Genomic DNA, 15,633 nt, shown 5'->3' on the forward strand with positions numbered 1-15,633 from the left:
AATTCTTTGAAAAATTCATCCACAGTGCAAACAAAGTAGTTTTTTTTTTTTTCTTCGTTTTCCCCCATCCCATTTCCGACTTTCTTATTCTTTTAAAATTACCAAAAAAATTTTAAAATAAGAAAAAATTAAACCCATTTGATAATTGTTTCAGGTTTTTATCTATAATTGTTATTTGTCGTCTTTTTGTGTTAAAAGTCGGCTGTTATAATTAAACCAAAAAAGGAGATAGATAATTTTTAAAAGGTGTCTTATATTTTTATTTTTAATTTTTTTGAGTATTAAATCGTGATCGTTAGATTGGTGAACGATAATTGCCTTGACAGGTTCTAACGTATAAATTTTTTTGTTTAGTTTTTATCATCACCTCTCAGATTGATCGATCAGTTTTAAACTTCGACATCAATTTTAATAAATTTCAATATGTCTGACGCTGCTGTTGCCACTGCCACCGAGGATCTTAAGAATCTTTCGGTTGAAGGATCTGCTCCTGAAACTACCACCGGTGCTCCTGAAACTGCTGCTCCCGCTGCCGCCGCCGCCGACGAGGCCACCAACGCTGTCGCCACTGCCACCGAGCCTGCTGCTGACGCTGCCACTGAAGCAGCTGACGGTTCTAGTGCTGAAGAGGGTGAAGCCAAGGGCGATGATGCTGCCCAGGGCGCTCACTCGGCTTCGCTTTATGTTGGCGAGTTGGAACCTACCGTTACCGAAGCCATGCTTTTCGAACTCTTCAACCAGATCGGACCAGTTGCTTCCATTCGTGTCTGCCGTGATGCCGTCACCAGACGTTCTCTTGGCTACGCTTATGTCAACTTCCATAACACTGCTGATGGTATGATTTTTGAGACTACATGAAAATGGCACCGTGCTAATTTTTTTTTTTCCTCTGGTAATTAGGTGAGCGTGCCTTAGAGGAGCTTAACTACTCAAGCATCAAGGGACGCCCTTGCCGTATAATGTGGTCTCAGCGTGACCCTTCGCTTCGCAAGACTGGTGCTGGAAACGTTTTCATCAAGAACCTTGACGTTGCGATTGACAACAAGGCTCTTCACGACACGTTCTCTGCCTTTGGTAACATTTTGTCTTGCAAGGTTGCCGTTGATGAGTATGGCCAGTCACGCGGATATGGCTTCGTTCACTACGAGACTGCCGAGGCTGCTGATAACGCCATCAAGCATGTGCACGGCATGTTGTTGAACGACAAGAAGGTTTATGTCGGTCATCACGTTTCTAAGAAGGACCGTCAATCCAAGTTTGAAGAGATCAAGGCCAACTTCACCAATGTTTATGTGAAGAACATTGACTCCGAAGTTACTGATGAGCAATTCAGAGATTTGTTTGAGAGATTCGGCCCGGTGACTTCCGTTTCTCTTGCTCAGGATGATGATGCCAAGTCTCGCGGGTTCGGTTTTGTTAACTACCACAACCACGAAGACGCTGCCAGAGCTGTCGACGAGCTTAACGAGATTGACTTCAACGGCAAGAAGTTGTACGTCGGTCGTGCTCAGAAGAAGCATGAGCGTGAGGAAGAACTCCGCAAGCAATACGAAGCTGCTCGTCTTGAAAAGATTTCAAAGTACCAAGGTGTTAACCTTTACATTAAGAACCTTGATGACGAAGTCGATGATGACAAGCTCCGAGAGGAATTTTCTGAGCACGGAACTATTACTTCTGCCAAGGTCATGCGTGACGAGTCTGGCAAGTCCAAGGGTTTCGGATTTGTTTGCTTCTCTTCTCCCGACGAGGCCACCAAGGCTGTTACTGAAATGAACCAGCGCATGTTGAACGGCAAGCCACTTTACGTTGCCCTTGCCCAGCGCAAGGACGTGAGAAAGTCACAACTCGAACAACAAATCCAAGCCCGCAACCAGCTTCGACTTCAACAACAGGCTGCTGCTGCTGGATTGGCAGGCCAATACATTCCCAACCCCATCTTTTACGGACCTGCTGGCCAGCAGCCTGGTGGATTCATCCCACCCGGCGTCCCTGCTGGTCGGGGCATTCCATTCCCCGGTGGCAACCCAGTTCTTCTTCAGCAAGGCGGTCTGCCGCCACGTCCTGGCCAGGGAATCCCACCTCAGCAGCAGTGGGCCTCGCGTGGTGTTCCATCTGGTCCTAACGGACAACCACTCCAGGTTTACGGAATTCCACCAATCTACAACGGATACTCGCCAGTTCCAGGCTTGCCAGGACAGGTTCCTCAGGGACAGTCTCCTCAGCAGGGAGGTCAGGGTATTCCTCAACAGGGCCAAGGTAGGGGTGGCCGTGGTGGCTACAACGGATCCGTTCGTGGTGGTGCCAGAGGTGGCCGTGGTGGCCAGCACCATCAACAAGCCCCAGTTCGTCGTGAGGAGGAGAACGTGCCTGTTCAAGGTGCTCCGTCAAGCGGCATTACTGCTGCTACTCTTGCCGCTGTTGATCCTGAGACTCAAAAGAACATTCTTGGTGAGGCCTTGTATCCCAAGGTTTTGGCTGAGCAACCCCAGCTTGCTCCCAAGATCACCGGCATGCTTCTTGAACTTGATAACAATCAGATTTTGGCCTTGCTCGATGACGAGTCTGAGTTAAAGAACAAGATTAAGTACTCGGTTGAAGTTCTTGATGGATATTTGAAGTCCGAGGACAAGACTGAAGCCGATGCCAGCGCTTAAAGTTATCGTTTAATGGGGTTTTTTTTCGGAATTAGGGAAATAGGAATGGAGAAACACAATGATGATATATCTATATCTATATAAGGGATTCGGTATTTTTTTTTGTTTGTTTTGTTTGTGTGTTTTTTTTTAATGTGCACAAAAAGTTTGCTTGAGTGATTTTTGTGTTATGTAGGTTGTTTTTATATTATTCTTTCCGGTTTGTTTTTGTGTAACATTTTTTTTTACCTCCGCTATTTCATAGTTGTCACAAATATATGATAACATATATACATATATGTCGGTCACGTTGTTTTGTGGTTTTTTGTATACTGCGTTAAAATATGCAAAAAGTAAAAGTTGGTCGTTGTTGAGCGGGAAGTTTGTATGCATTACTACTTGGGTCTACGTAACAACTAACAAAAACCTTGGTCTATTACTTATCAGACTTGAAACTACAAACAATATATGTCGACATGTTATTTATCTAATATTTTTTTAAAATCTTCAACCGGTTTACGTCTGGATGAGCCACCACACAGCCACGCGTACAAACCCCTCAAACTCCGCAAATGTTACAATGGTTATATACTTCCGGGAAAACTTAATCCGAAGAAGGTTCATGATTTTTTGATATTGCATGTCTGGTGGTTCTGCTGTTACGCAAGACCAAAGGCCAGGTTTTATTTTATTTTTTTATTTTTTAAAGAAAACAGAGTTATACTATAAAGGGTGGAAGAGAGAAGAAGAAAACAAACATGAGTGAGGTTGATAAAAGGAAACGGTCGATTGATACCGAGAAGAATTTGACCACGATGGTTTACGATTTCGTATTGTGGTCGTTGTCAAGTGAGTTTGCATTGTTTGAATGTGAATCAAAATGCTAATTTTCTTACTCATGCAGTCACCATCACGTTGTTTTTCAGAGAGATCAAGTCTCGAGGTGCGTTTCGGATCCCCAAATCCGGACCGGTCATCTTTGTGGCCGCACCGCATGCGAACCAATTCGTGGACGGCGTCGTGCTCATGAACCAAATTTTTCAACATTCCGGTCGCCGATTGTCATACTTGGTTGCTGAAGCGTCCATGCGACGCAAGTTTGTTGGGTTTATGTGCCGGTGCATCATGTCGATCGGCGTGGACAGGGCGCAGGACAGCTTGAAGCCGCAAACCGGCAGGATCTATATCGGTGACAAGAACCGACCGGACGTGATTAAGGGTCAGGGAACCAAATTCGTGACTGAGATTGTGCCGGGCGGCTTGATTTCGATCGGCAGCAAGCTGGGTTCGGCAGAGGTTGCCCAGGTTGTGTCCGATGACGAATTGGTTTTAAAATCTGCGTTTGCTAACCAGCGAGGCATTGATGCGTTAATCAAGGACCGGCTTGAATTTAAATTTGCGGCCAAAGTTGATCAAGCGCACGTGTACAGGTCCGTATACGAGCGGTTGCATTCTGGCGGATGCATTGGCATCTTCCCCGAAGGCGGGTCGCATGACCGGCCGGGATTGTTACCGTTAAAAGCTGGCGTGGCTGTTATGGCACTGGGCACGCTTGATCGGGATATTAACTGTGACTTGCAAATCGTGCCGTGCGGCATGAATTATTTCCACCCAAACAAGTTTCGATCACGAGCCGTGGTCGAGTTTGGTTCGCCGTTCACGGTGCCGGCCGAATTAGTCGAATTATATCGAACCGGCAGCACCGGCAAACGTGAGGCCACGCAACAATTGCTTGAATTGATTACAAACTCGTTGCAGACCGTCACGGTCACGTCGGAGGATTACGACACGTTGATGGTGATCCAGGCTGCCCGGCGGCTGTACAACCCGCCATCGCAGAAGCGCATGCCGTTATCGCTCGTGGTGGAACTCAACCGGCGGCTGATTGCAGGATACACGCAGTACAAGGATGACCGGCGCATTATTCACCTGCGCGAAGCCGTCACGTCGTACAACAAGCAATTGCAAGACCTGGGCTTGCTTGACCATCAGGTTGAGTACGCGTCGTTGTCGTTCCCGGTCATTGTCAGCAAGCTCGTGTACCGGTCAGCCAAACTGGTCGTGCTAGCTGCCGGCGCGTTGCCGGGCACGATCTTGTTTGCGCCCGTGTTTATCACGACGAAAAAAATATCCCAGCGCAAAGCAGCCGTGGCGTTGAAGGCGTCGGCGGTCAAGATCAAGGCCAGGGACGTGGTCGCGACTTGGAAGATCTTGGTAGCGCTCGGGTTTGCGCCCGCGTTGTATTGGTTTTACGCATTGCTGGCCACATGGTGCGCTAACAGGTACGACCTGTTACCGGCCGTCAGGCCGTTATGGCTCATCACCGTATTTTGGTTGATCGTGCTGCCCATGATTACATATGCGGCACTACGAATTGGCGAAGTTGGCATGGATATTTTCAAGTCACTCAAGCCGTTGTTGATCATGTGCTTGGTCAGTCAGGACGTGATTGCAAAGTTAAAACAGACCAGGCATGACTTGGCTGTCGAAGTCACGAACCTGATCAACACGTTGGGTCCAGAAGTTTTTCCCGATTTTGAACGGCATCAACAACAATTGTTTGCCAACATTGATGTGGAAGCGGATGATTCTAGTGAATCAGAATTTGACTATTAAGTAGGGAAAAAAACAAAAAACAAAAGGATGGATCATGACTATGTAACTTGTATTTAATATTTTTTTTTTTAAAAAATTAATTAATCAAAGGGTATTAACGGATTTACACTTCGTAATGTACCGGTGGCAGTTGTTTTGCTGGCAGCGATTGCGCTCGGGACTTTGATACCGCAGCAATCTCCCCACACGCCATCAGCATGCACATGTCCAGCATGAATAAATGCTGCCTGGTTAGTGTCGTCATCTGCGGTTGACGCTGACGCCGGCTCGGTTTCGCTGGGCAGGTTGCCGCCAACGATGGCCAGGATCGAGCCAAACAGGAAATGCTGCATGATGGGTACCTTAGCCAAAACTTCGGCCTTGTACATTTTGATCATGCCTTCGTTTACTTTCTGCCACGTCTTGACGCCGGAGATGTCGTCCAACATTGGTGATGACCACCGCAACGACGCGGTCTTGACCGAGTTGATGAACTGGATCGCGGTCAGGTACATGTACTCTGAGGCATACATGTCCACAATGTCACTGTCATGAATCGATCTTGGCCGCAAGTGCTTGTGCGTGGCCAGCTGGGACGAGCCAAACATGAAGGGCAAAAAATGGTAATCGTCCAAGCCCCAAACACCATGCGATCCGGCAGGTTCCAACCAATACGCGGTTTGCAACTTGCGCATGATTGCCATGTATTTGTTGAACACAATCAATACAACGTTGGCAAGCAAAACCGAGTCTGCAACCGGATCGTCGTCGTCGTCGTCGTCGTTGGCCGGGCGCAGGATCGAAAACCGGGACAGGCAATACAAAAAGCAAACAAAGTTGAGTTCGTGACCGGATCCGTAATCAATCCGGGTGCGATTGCCAAACGAGTTTAATAAATAAGTCGCAATCTCTGGTTGACTGCCATCCGGCAAGTTCAGGTCTTGCAACAACGATCCTTGATCTTGATCTTGCACTTGATTTGCAGGACCGAGCAATCGTGATTCAAGAAGATCGAAAAATTGTTGAAACGCGGGGTTGCCAAATCGTGATTTGGCATTATCCACCGCCGGCGTCACGTCAATCAAATGGCTGATTTGATCAAGCATGCGATCCAGCTTGGACACAATCACCGGTGCCGGTGACGGTACTTTTGAATTCGGCACCCCATGCACGGCTTGGTTTAGGCTCGTGATGAATGCAAATAATGATTCATAAGTTGATGACTTTGTAAACACGTCTAAATCGGCTTGAGTTCGTATTCTTGTAATTGGTATTTCAAATGCCATTTTTTTTTTTTTGGTTTTGCTGTTTTGTGAGTTTTTGAATGCTTTTGTCAAGGCCGAAATTTAGATGCCGTTTTGTCAGCACTTAGTCATAACGATGGTTTTCCCCGCAAACCCGATTTTGCAGGCTTTCTTTTTTTCTCCAATTTGCACATGAATAATGTCGTTATCCACAACGGCATCTCGCCGATTATTAAAAGAGTACAAGGAGTTATTGACCGGTTCAACATCAGCCACTTCAAAAACCGCGATTCAGCTCGGTCCGGTTGTGGACGATGACATGTTTCATTGGGCCGGCACGGTTCTGGGACCGGATTCGACCCCGTACGAAGGTAGAAACCGTTGTTTTCTTTTCTTTTCTTTTCTTTTTTTTTCAAAAACTAATCTGACTGGGAGGGTGGCAAAGGAGGGAGTTTCAAGGTCGACATTGAAGTGCCAGTCAATTACCCATTGGCGCCGCCACGCCTGCGCTTCACGACCCGCACTTGTCACCCAAACGTGTCGTTCCAGACAGGTGAGATATGCTTGGACGTGCTGGACACGCAATGGACCGCGGCATGGACAATTCATGCAACTTGTCTGGCCGTGCAGGCCCTGTTGTCATCTCCGGAGCCAGCGTCGCCGCTAAACATTGACGCTGCAAACGTGCTCAGACATGACCCGGTTGCTTACGACGGCCTGGTTCGGTACTACGTTCATAAATACGCAATGTGAAAACGAAAACTTGCGCACATTACACGGGTATGCATAAATGCTTGTATTTATTATATTTACTTTAATCTTGCAAACTCGACGATTCAGGGTCTGAGTCCGCGGTGGCAAGCCGGCGATCGGGTCCGAGAAAGGCGACAATGATTAAAAACCCAAACGCGCACGCCATGAAGATTGCCATCACGGTTGCATACCCGTCATGTTTGGCAGCAAGGTCGGCAATGATCGTGGCGGTTCCGGACGCGGCCAGGTTGCCCAACTGATACGCAACGCCAACGACAAACACTTTAACGCTAACCGGTGAGAGTTCGGAAAGATAGACCGGCACGACCCCCCAAGCTCCCTGGACCATGAATTGCAACCAAAATACGGCCGGCATGGCAGTTGCCATTGACCCGGAGCCCGTGCCGGCAATGGCCCAGGGGTAAATCAGGCTGGCACCGACCGCGCACGACAGCATGACCGCCAACCTGCGGCCGAGTAATTCCGACACATGGCCAATCAGGATGCCGCCCGTGATAGCACCAATTTTGGCAACAACCATGGTCAACGTGGCTGCGTTTGCGGTCATGCCTCGGTCGGTCGTGAGCAAGGTCGGGTACATGTCCTGCGAGCCATGGGACATGAAGTTGAAGCCGGCCATGAGCACAACCATGTACGCCATCACGGGCCACTGCGTGCGCACGGCCACGCCTGCTGCGGTTAAAAAGGATGAATCGGAGTCGTCGATTGCAGCATTAAGCGGCAATTGTTGTTCTTGGTTGGCATGACGACGGGCGCGCTTGGCAAGGTAGGCATCGGTCTCGGGCAACACGATTCGGAAGGCAATAATTAGCACCGGCGGGCCGGCGCCGACCCAAAACAACGTGCGCCAGCCGTGCGGGGTGGTCGTGACCAGGGCCCGGGAAAGCACGACGCAAAGCAGGTATCCCAACGCGTAACCTTGTTGCAACATGCCGGAGATGATGCCCCTGGCAGGTTCGGGGCAGTCTTCGAGCGCGGTGGCGGCCGCGTTGCCATAGATGCCACCCATGGCCACGCCGAACATGGCCCGGACGGCCAAGAATTGTGAAAACGTGGCAACGAACCCGGTGCCGAGTTCCAACACGCAAAATAATACACAGTTTGCCACGAACGGCCATTTGCGACCGGCATGGTCAGCCCATACGCCAAAAATTATGGCCCCGATCGGACGAAACATGAGCACGAGCGTGATGCCCCATGAAATGTCTTGCACGGACCGTTGCAAGGTTCGAGCCACATGACTGATCGTGAGCGATACGGAAAAGAAATCAAACGCGTCCCATGTCCAGCCTGCGAGTGCGACAATGAAAAAAAGCCATTGCTTTCTGGTTAGCAACCGAAGCGCGGCAATCGGGTTTGCGATTGATGATTGATCAGTCTTGGCTGGCTTGATTAAAGACGTGAACCTCGACCTGACATAGGCGGTTAGCCGCCTGGCTATTGATTTAGACCCAGGCATTGCATTGTTTAGAATAAATTATATAAACGTATTATGAAAAAAAAAAAATATTTATATTTTTGATGTTCTTCTACCTTGGATAATAAGTAAACGTGAAATTTGTATAAACAAAAATCTGGAGCCAGAAAAATTGAGCGGGGAAATTGGTCAATGGAAATCGTCGCCGGCCGACGATCATTATGGATTTTTTTTTTTTTGATATGCAACGAGCACGCGTCCAGCCGACTGATCAACTAGATAACCAATGATAAAATCATATAAAACCCATTCCATGCACATCAATTAAATAATAATAATAATAATAATAATATAGACAAAAAAAAAATTAAAAAAAATTCCCTAACCTAATGTACGCCAAAAAAAAAAATAAAATAAAATAAAATAAAATAAAATAAAGTAAAATAAAACGACGAGCAAAAGTTTTCAAGACAAATCAAAACCGGCACCGGCTCGGACTGCATAAAGTAACTTGTCTCGCAACAATTGCCTGGACGCGTACCGGGGTAATTTTAACAAGTTGACGCACGTGGAAGCAGTAGGAAGTCTATCTTGATCCATGCCGGCCTCGCGGATCGTGAAAAAAGGGTTAAGTGATGCAAACCCTTTAAGCGGTGCTCGGGATACCGAAGTTGCAAATTTGAGAACCACCCGGATGTCCCTATAATAAAATGTTACAAAGAGCCAACAAAAAAAAAAAAAAAAAAAAAAAGAAAAAACATACTGATCGGAAAGTTCTTGAATGACTTGCCAAAAGAATTGAATCGTCGGATCGGATTCGGCAAACCCGCCGTATACGGTATTTTTTTTCCAATCATTAATATCGATCGGCACGGCCGCACCACCAACCAAGGTTTGCATTTCGACCGGGTTAAACATAGCCAACCACACGGGAGATATTAAATCGTTCATGCCGGTCAGGAAAGCAGACGTTTGACGGTACGTTTGCCGGTTAAGTTTAAAATCAGCCACTTCATGAATATACCTAATCCGGTTTTGATTTGTAACCGGCGTGTCAGTGCCGTTAGCGATAAGCTCGACCGTATGGTTATGCGCGTCCGTGATTGTGAAGTTTAGGCCAAAATCATTTTGCACGTCACCGTGATCCTTAGCCGGATTATTACCGTATCGTTTTAATTCAATCAATCCGCGATACAATGCCTTGTCGTAACTCTGCAAGTCATCAAACGTGTTGCGCACGCCGTGACCAAACTGATGAGCCGAATTTGGCACCTGCCATTTGGCCAAAAAAAAATGAGCAAACGCGACTTCCACTAAGATGCCATGATACAGTGCCATGCCAATCAAGCGACCCAAAAATTCAAAATATTGCAATTGCTCTTGACTGGTCGCTGCCGGGTTTGGATACAGCAGGTTATCATCGTTTTCTAAAAACAATCCCCTGGCAGGATCGAAACCTTCTTTGCACACGGAAATCAAAAATTCTTTTGTAATTCCGCCGCCATCAATGCCGGCTTCCGTGCCGCCAAGGTCGTTAATGAACGTAATGCCAATCAATCCCTTAAGCTTGCTCCTGAGTTGGTTGATTTGAGCAAACGCATCGTCCAGCACACGTTCGCGGTGAATCTCAACACTGTGCGACCGCCATCGGTGCTGAAATTCGTCTTGCAAGCCTAACTTGCGTCGATCCAGGTCCAGTGAGCGGTCAAAGATTTCAATGCGAGCTTCGAACGGCAAAAAAAACGGGACCTTGAGTAAAACGTCGATCCAGGGCGTGACAACAAGCTGAACCCGAGCCCGTCGACGCAGGGCCGAGGACGATAGTTCATTGTCTTCGTCATCTTCTGAATCTGAATCAGTGGTATTAATTTGCTGCTGATCGAGATACTGATCAAATTTGTCCTCGTCCACGACGGCTTGCGCTGCAAACGAAGGAATGTCAATCCCATCAACAAGGAAAAAATTTTTGGCCAAAAAATTGCGCCGCGAATTTCGATAGAAAAGCTGACGCAGGATGCCGACCGCGGTGGACTTGATGTCGTTTAAGTTTAACGAGCTAATTTCGGATGACAACGCGGCCGTGTTGTTTTCAAGCCCGAGCTTGACTGTTGATGCCTTGCCCGAGCTGTTGGTGCGATAACTTGGACGAACCAGGATTGCCGTGGCAGCCGGATCTGAATTTGACGAATCCGGATTGCAAATAATGGCAAACACAAGCGCCTTGATGAACGAGGCCACGAGCGTAATGTCGGACATTGACAATACAGAGTCATGGGCAAAAAACTCGTCGTCGTCGGTCATGATGAGCCAGTGCCAGATAATGTCGAGAAAGAGATCGAGCACGTGCCAATCAATGCCAGAAACAGCAGACGTGGTTGAAGTTGTGGCTGCGATGCTGGCGTAAACGGAGGATGATTGTAAGGCGCTGAAAAACAAACGCAGGCACAGGTTTGGATTGACGTAGAAAAACGAACGGATGGGACTGGTCGTGGGCGCTGGCCATAACCTGACCAAGGAGATGAAATATCGGCAAGTCGCATTCACGTCCGAGCTTGCGGCAGCTAGTTCAAGGTTGTGCCTGGATTTAAGCAGATCGATGTTTTCTGCAACAAAAGAGTGGCAGCGACTGCGCCATCGAGCCGCTCCAGCTGAAGTGAGCAAGAGCACGACATGAGAAACACCGGAAATGAAGTCGGGCGTAACTGATGATGATGATGATGATGATGATGATGATGATGATGATGATGATGATGATGCGTGATCATGATGCCAAATGTAAAGAACGTGTGCAAGCAGCCACATGATCCGGTCATCAGAGCCGGGCTGCGCACGTGGCATGGCGTGTATGATTTGATCAATGGTAAACAATTGCAGCAACGAGGGCGCGAGACGGAATAGTTCCGGAATGGAGAGCAAGTAGGAAACGTAGAGTAGCACCGGTTCCTGTGATGACTTGATAGCCTGAACAGCGTTTTGCAATACGGCAAGAGATGAAGACAACGATAAGGACGACGACGTGATGATGTTTGCGTAGGCTTGCAGAAGCGTGGCCGGGTCAAGATCAGACTGCACCGAGCCGAGCAGCCTGAGTGCGGCTTCATCTGAACTGGCGACCGGGAGTAATGCTTGAGCCAAGCGACTGCGCCGACGGTGATCAGCATGGTCAATGCCGGAATCAGGCGGTAATCGCAGGAGCAAACGCTCGAGCACGGCCAGGTCGGAGTCGGTCGAAGCTGAGTTGAAACTTGGCCTAAAGACAAACAAAAACGCAGACAGTATAAAGTCGACATCAGGCAATTGCTGAACTTGAACGGTTTCGAGTTCTTGCAAACGTGACCGCACGGAAGCTCTGGCAGCAGCCACGTCCCACCTGGCACGGACAAACGACTGGATCAAGGTGGCAGCCCTGAGCCTGACTCTGGCTTGCTCCCTGCGCAGGCGAGCCTGAGCAGCATCTTTAAGAACAGACTTTGAATTTCGATTGGCTGCAGATGAACCTGCAAGATTAACTTGCCGGCCGTGAGTGAACCTGCCGGTGAAGTTCTGCGTGGCCATTTGTTTTGCTTGTTTTTGCAAGATAAAATCCAAAAGGTTGCAAGTTGAGTTCCGTAATTACGTGAGATTGAAAGAAGAATGATTAGTTATGGGTTAGGGCTTAAATATTTACATAATCAGTGGCCGGAAAAGAGTAAGAAAAAAAAAATGAAATTCGCCCGTTTGTTTGCGAGAATCAAAGACGATACCGGAAGCCAGAAAGAATTAATAGATTGGTGCAACAATGTTGGCAGCACGAATTAGCCGGGGATTAGGATTGGCAACGTTGCGACGGCTGAACACAACCAGGCAGTTTACAAATAATGCGGTCCGATTCACAGGCGAGAACGAGCAGGGCACGCCGGTGAGCGAGATTTTCAAGCGCGAGGGGGGGTCAAATGCACCGGAAGTGGTGAAGGAGGAATTGCAAGCGAGTGAATCGCAGGAGCAGCCGCAAGAGCAATTGCAAGAGCAGTCGCAGGAACGATCGAGTGCGCCGGAAGTGGTAAAAGAGGAATCCCAAGAGCAGCAGCAGCAGCAACAACAACAACAACAACAACAAGAGAGCGTGGTATCAAGAAAGGTTTTGATTGCACATCATTTGTTGCAATTGCGCCAGTCCGGGTTGACGATCGAACGGTACGTGGCCGAGGTGGACGGCGGCAACGTGCTTGCCGACCTGGCAGCGCAGGTGCAAGTAGGCCGGGCCGAAATTGAGCGCCAGCACGAAAACAAGGTCGCCAGGCAGGCCAAGTTGGCAGCTGAAGCGGCCGAGGCAGCGCAGGCGGCTTTGACGACGGCGGCCACGACGGTCAAGGATGAAGTGGAAGAGTTGTTGGTTAACAAGATCATGCGGGACGGCAAGAAAGCGCAGGCCAGGCGGCAGGTGCGAGAGGCGTTTGCGATCGTGCGGTTGCGCACAAATCGGGATCCGCTGTCGGTGCTGCACGAAGTGGTGGAGCAGACCGCGCCGGTGGTCAAGATCGTGAGCGTGACCGGAGGTGCGAAGCGGTACCCGGTGGCCAAGGCATTGACGACCAGGCAACGTCACGGCCGGGCATTGGCATGGCTGCTGGAGGACAGCAAGAAGAAGCCGTCGAGGTCGTTCGGCGTCAGGCTGGGAGACACGATCGCGGCTGCGATCAAGGCCGTGCGGGCGGGCACGGGCGCCAGGCGCAAGCATGCGGTGCATAAGATTGGTCTTGATAACAGAGCCAACATTGGCAAGAAGTTCCGGTCCAAGGGCGTGGCCCGAACGTCGTTTAGGTGATTTTATACGAGGATGTGTTGTATTTGTGTATATATATATTAATACATGCCCCAAAAAAAAAAGAAAAGAAAATAACAATTAATCAATAAATATAAATGAAAATAAAATTAATCATTACGGGACGTGTTAACGACAATGAGAACAAAAGCCACGGCAATCAAGACCGAGGATGCGACGGTGACGTTAAACACGGCGGCCCTTGTGGGCGGATACTTGCCCCGCTGCAACCAGATTGCGGTCACGTAGTACCTGTAGGCGCCAATCACAACGAGAGCTATTGCGAGCAAGATGAAGAGCGCGCCAATGACCTTGCCGGCGACAAGCAGGCCGTCGCCGTAGCCGCGGAAGGCCTGAGTGACAGCCAGGCCGATGGTGGCGAACGACAGCGACGTGCGCACCCAGGCCAAGAAATTGCGCTCGTTTGCCAGGTGGTCGCGCGCAACCGGACCTTTGTTTTCGAGCATGAGGTTTGTCATGTTACGCAGGATCGTGCCCGGCCGCTCGTACGAGAGCAGCAGCGGCAGGCCGATGTCGTTGCCGGGCACGCGCAAAATGTCGTTCGAGTTGACGTCGATAGTGGCCGAGGACGAGGACGAAGTCGAAGAGGTGGCCAGCAGCGACTGGCGCTCGTCGGCACTGCCGGTCGAAGCGTCCTTGCGTCGAGGCATGATAACGTGGGCGAGAGAAAGTGGTGAAGAAGCGGTGAAGAAAGGAGAGCGCGCAAGTTGATATGTAGTGCTTACTACAATCTACAACTACAACTGCATCTCCATCCACCGCCATGGCAGACAACGACAACGACAATGACAACGACAGCGCACACCACGGCCTGGCAGCAATTGCGCCCGAGCCTGTCAATATTGACGACGAATCGGTCGCCTACTCTGACAACAGCTCCGCCGTGCACGCGCTGGTCGCAGCCCGGCGCTACTCTGCATATGCATTGGCCGGGTTCGTGGGCCTGCACGCTGCCGCCGTCGTGATCACCCCGGCTCTGGCAGGCCTCGAAGCTGCAGACGGAGCAATTGCTCTCGGCAGGGCCATCTACCACGCACCGGCGGTCGAGTCGGTCCTGCTTGCCGCTGCCACTTGTCACGTCGCAGCTGGCGCCGGCCTGCGCCTGGTCCGGCCGCGTGCTCGACAACGATTCCAACCACGTTCACGCCGGCTACATTTTTCGGCTGTGGCTGCGACCGGCTACGCGTTGCTGCCTTTACTGGCCGGCCACGTCGCCATCACTCGCCTGGTGCCGCTTGCGGTCGATCACGACTCGGCCGCCGTGAACCTAGCCTACGTGGCCCGCGGGTTTCGGTCCCACCGGGCTCTGTCATGGGTCGCCTACGCCGGCCTGGTCAGCCTGGCCAGTTTTCACGTTGTCTACGGCGGCGCCCGCTGGCTGACTCTGCCAGGTCTGGTTCGACGATACCTGGGCCGGCCCAGGTCGCCGCGCACGGCGGTCCTGGTCCGGCTGCGGGCGTGGATCCGTCGCCGGGCAGCGTTCGTGCGTGCGGCCACGACGGCTTCGCTGGTCGCACTCGGCCTGGCCAGCCTGAACGTGATTGCCAACTCGCCGGTGCCGTCGTCAGGCTGGCTGGCCACGGCTCACGAAGCCTTCTTAGCCAGGGCCGGCTCGTGGCTGAGGCTGTAGGTCACGTGACATGCAGTTTAGAGCTCGGGGCCGGGTAATTCTACCCGAGTTGGTTTTCTCGTTTCCTTCTTTTTTTCGGCGTTCCGACGTTGACTTTTCAACTCAATCCTTCACGTCTTTTGCATCCCAACCATGTCCACCCTCAACGTAAGTCGCAATCACGGTTTGCTGGAGTCAATCGGAGAGGTTTGGCTGATTTCTTTTCTCGTCTAGGTCTTCCGCTGGTCTGCGCTCACTGCCGGTGTCGTGTACGGCGCCGTGCACTCCTACTCGCTGTCTGCCGCTAAGGAGCAGAAGCACGCCGCCGACGAATGGGCAAAGAAGGAGGCCTTGATTGCTCAGGCAAAGGCCGAGTACAGAAAGCTTCACCCGGCTCCAGCTGCATCGTCGTCGTCTGCTGTTGACTTTAGCGACCCCAACTTTGACCTTGCGTATGTTTTTGTTTTTGTTGTTCGTCATGCCCGGTTCACTCACATTGTTGGTGCAGGAAATACCTCGAGTCTGCGTTCGCGTAATCA

General features: G+C 50.1%; 9 protein-coding genes across 9 annotated transcripts; 5 read left to right on the forward strand and 4 right to left on the reverse strand.

Moving 5' to 3' along the window:
- Nucleotides 1-8: 8 nt before the first annotated feature.
- V1514DRAFT_330322 (uncharacterized protein) lies at nt 9-3,124 on the forward strand. The gene is made up of 3 exons (XM_066927478.1): nt 9-246; nt 355-835; nt 901-3,124. Exons 2-3 carry the CDS (start codon nt 424-426, stop codon nt 2,652-2,654), a joined length of 2,166 nt encoding a protein of 721 aa, XP_066783643.1. The 5' UTR covers nt 9-246; nt 355-423; the 3' UTR covers nt 2,655-3,124.
- Nucleotides 3,125-3,257: 133 nt separating this feature from the next.
- On the forward strand, nt 3,258-5,343 carry V1514DRAFT_330323 (uncharacterized protein). The gene is made up of 2 exons (XM_066927479.1): nt 3,258-3,482; nt 3,538-5,343. Exons 1-2 carry the CDS (start codon nt 3,392-3,394, stop codon nt 5,247-5,249), a joined length of 1,803 nt encoding a protein of 600 aa, XP_066783644.1. The 5' UTR covers nt 3,258-3,391; the 3' UTR covers nt 5,250-5,343.
- V1514DRAFT_51946 (Phosphotyrosyl phosphatase activator) lies at nt 5,290-6,547 on the reverse strand. Its single transcript, XM_066930046.1, has one exon. It carries the CDS (start codon nt 6,512-6,514, stop codon nt 5,330-5,332), a length of 1,185 nt encoding a protein of 394 aa, XP_066783645.1. The 5' UTR covers nt 6,515-6,547; the 3' UTR covers nt 5,290-5,329.
- Nucleotides 6,548-6,671: 124 nt separating this feature from the next.
- V1514DRAFT_319796 (ubiquitin-conjugating enzyme/RWD-like protein) lies at nt 6,672-7,225 on the forward strand (the record flags this gene model as incomplete). The annotated part of the gene is made up of 2 exons (XM_066925965.1): nt 6,672-6,843; nt 6,918-7,225. 2 exons carry the CDS (start codon nt 6,672-6,674, stop codon nt 7,223-7,225), a joined length of 480 nt encoding a protein of 159 aa, XP_066783646.1.
- Nucleotides 7,184-8,916, reverse strand: V1514DRAFT_51952 (major facilitator superfamily domain-containing protein). The gene has a single exon (XM_066930047.1). The coding sequence runs from the start codon at nt 8,703-8,705 to the stop codon at nt 7,287-7,289; it is 1,419 nt and encodes a 472-aa protein (XP_066783647.1). The 5' UTR covers nt 8,706-8,916; the 3' UTR covers nt 7,184-7,286.
- Nucleotides 8,917-9,128: 212 nt separating this feature from the next.
- Nucleotides 9,129-12,218, reverse strand: V1514DRAFT_342552 (uncharacterized protein; the record flags this gene model as incomplete). Its single annotated transcript, XM_066929108.1, has 2 exons — nt 9,129-9,363; nt 9,427-12,218. The coding sequence occupies 2 exons, from the start codon at nt 12,216-12,218 to the stop codon at nt 9,129-9,131; spliced, it is 3,027 nt and encodes a 1,008-aa protein (XP_066783648.1).
- A 168-nt stretch (nt 12,219-12,386) lies between these two features.
- Nucleotides 12,387-13,551, forward strand: V1514DRAFT_330329 (mitochondrial 37S ribosomal protein uS7m). Its single transcript, XM_066927480.1, has one exon. It carries the CDS (start codon nt 12,442-12,444, stop codon nt 13,465-13,467), a length of 1,026 nt encoding a protein of 341 aa, XP_066783649.1. The 5' UTR covers nt 12,387-12,441; the 3' UTR covers nt 13,468-13,551.
- Nucleotides 13,552-13,574: 23 nt separating this feature from the next.
- V1514DRAFT_319800 (uncharacterized protein) lies at nt 13,575-14,135 on the reverse strand (the record flags this gene model as incomplete). Its single annotated transcript, XM_066925967.1, has 1 exon — nt 13,575-14,135. The coding sequence occupies one exon, from the start codon at nt 14,133-14,135 to the stop codon at nt 13,575-13,577; it is 561 nt and encodes a 186-aa protein (XP_066783650.1).
- A 113-nt stretch (nt 14,136-14,248) lies between these two features.
- Nucleotides 14,249-15,630, forward strand: V1514DRAFT_342555 (ATP synthase E chain-domain-containing protein; the record flags this gene model as incomplete). Its single annotated transcript, XM_066929109.1, has 4 exons — nt 14,249-14,881; nt 14,908-15,111; nt 15,329-15,546; nt 15,603-15,630. 4 exons carry the CDS (start codon nt 14,249-14,251, stop codon nt 15,628-15,630), a joined length of 1,083 nt encoding a protein of 360 aa, XP_066783651.1.
- Nucleotides 15,631-15,633: the final 3 nt, after the last annotated feature.

The sequence above is a fragment of the Lipomyces japonicus genome (assembly GCF_038497905.1).
Source record: "Lipomyces japonicus strain CBS 7319 unplaced genomic scaffold V1514scaffold_17, whole genome shotgun sequence".
Classification (NCBI taxonomy): Eukaryota; Fungi; Ascomycota; class Lipomycetes; order Lipomycetales; family Lipomycetaceae; genus Lipomyces; species Lipomyces japonicus.

Excerpts from the sequence above, each read along its gene's own strand:
- V1514DRAFT_330323 (XM_066927479.1), top strand. The coding sequence starts at position 3,392 with ATGAGTGAGGTTGATAAAAGGAAACGGTCGATTGATACCGAGAAGAAT. Across the intron at positions 3,483-3,537 it reads CGTATTGTGGTCGTTGTCAA|TCACCATCACGTTGTTTTTC; the intron begins GTGAGTTTGCAT and ends TTACTCATGCAG.
- V1514DRAFT_51946 (XM_066930046.1), bottom strand. The coding sequence starts at position 6,514 with ATGGCATTTGAAATACCAATTACAAGAATACGAACTCAAGCCGATTTA.
- V1514DRAFT_51952 (XM_066930047.1), bottom strand. The coding sequence starts at position 8,705 with ATGCCTGGGTCTAAATCAATAGCCAGGCGGCTAACCGCCTATGTCAGG.
- V1514DRAFT_330329 (XM_066927480.1), top strand. The coding sequence starts at position 12,442 with ATGTTGGCAGCACGAATTAGCCGGGGATTAGGATTGGCAACGTTGCGA.
- V1514DRAFT_330322 (XM_066927478.1), top strand. The coding sequence starts at position 424 with ATGTCTGACGCTGCTGTTGCCACTGCCACCGAGGATCTTAAGAATCTT. Across the intron at positions 836-900 it reads CTTCCATAACACTGCTGATG|GTGAGCGTGCCTTAGAGGAG; the intron begins GTATGATTTTTG and ends TCTGGTAATTAG.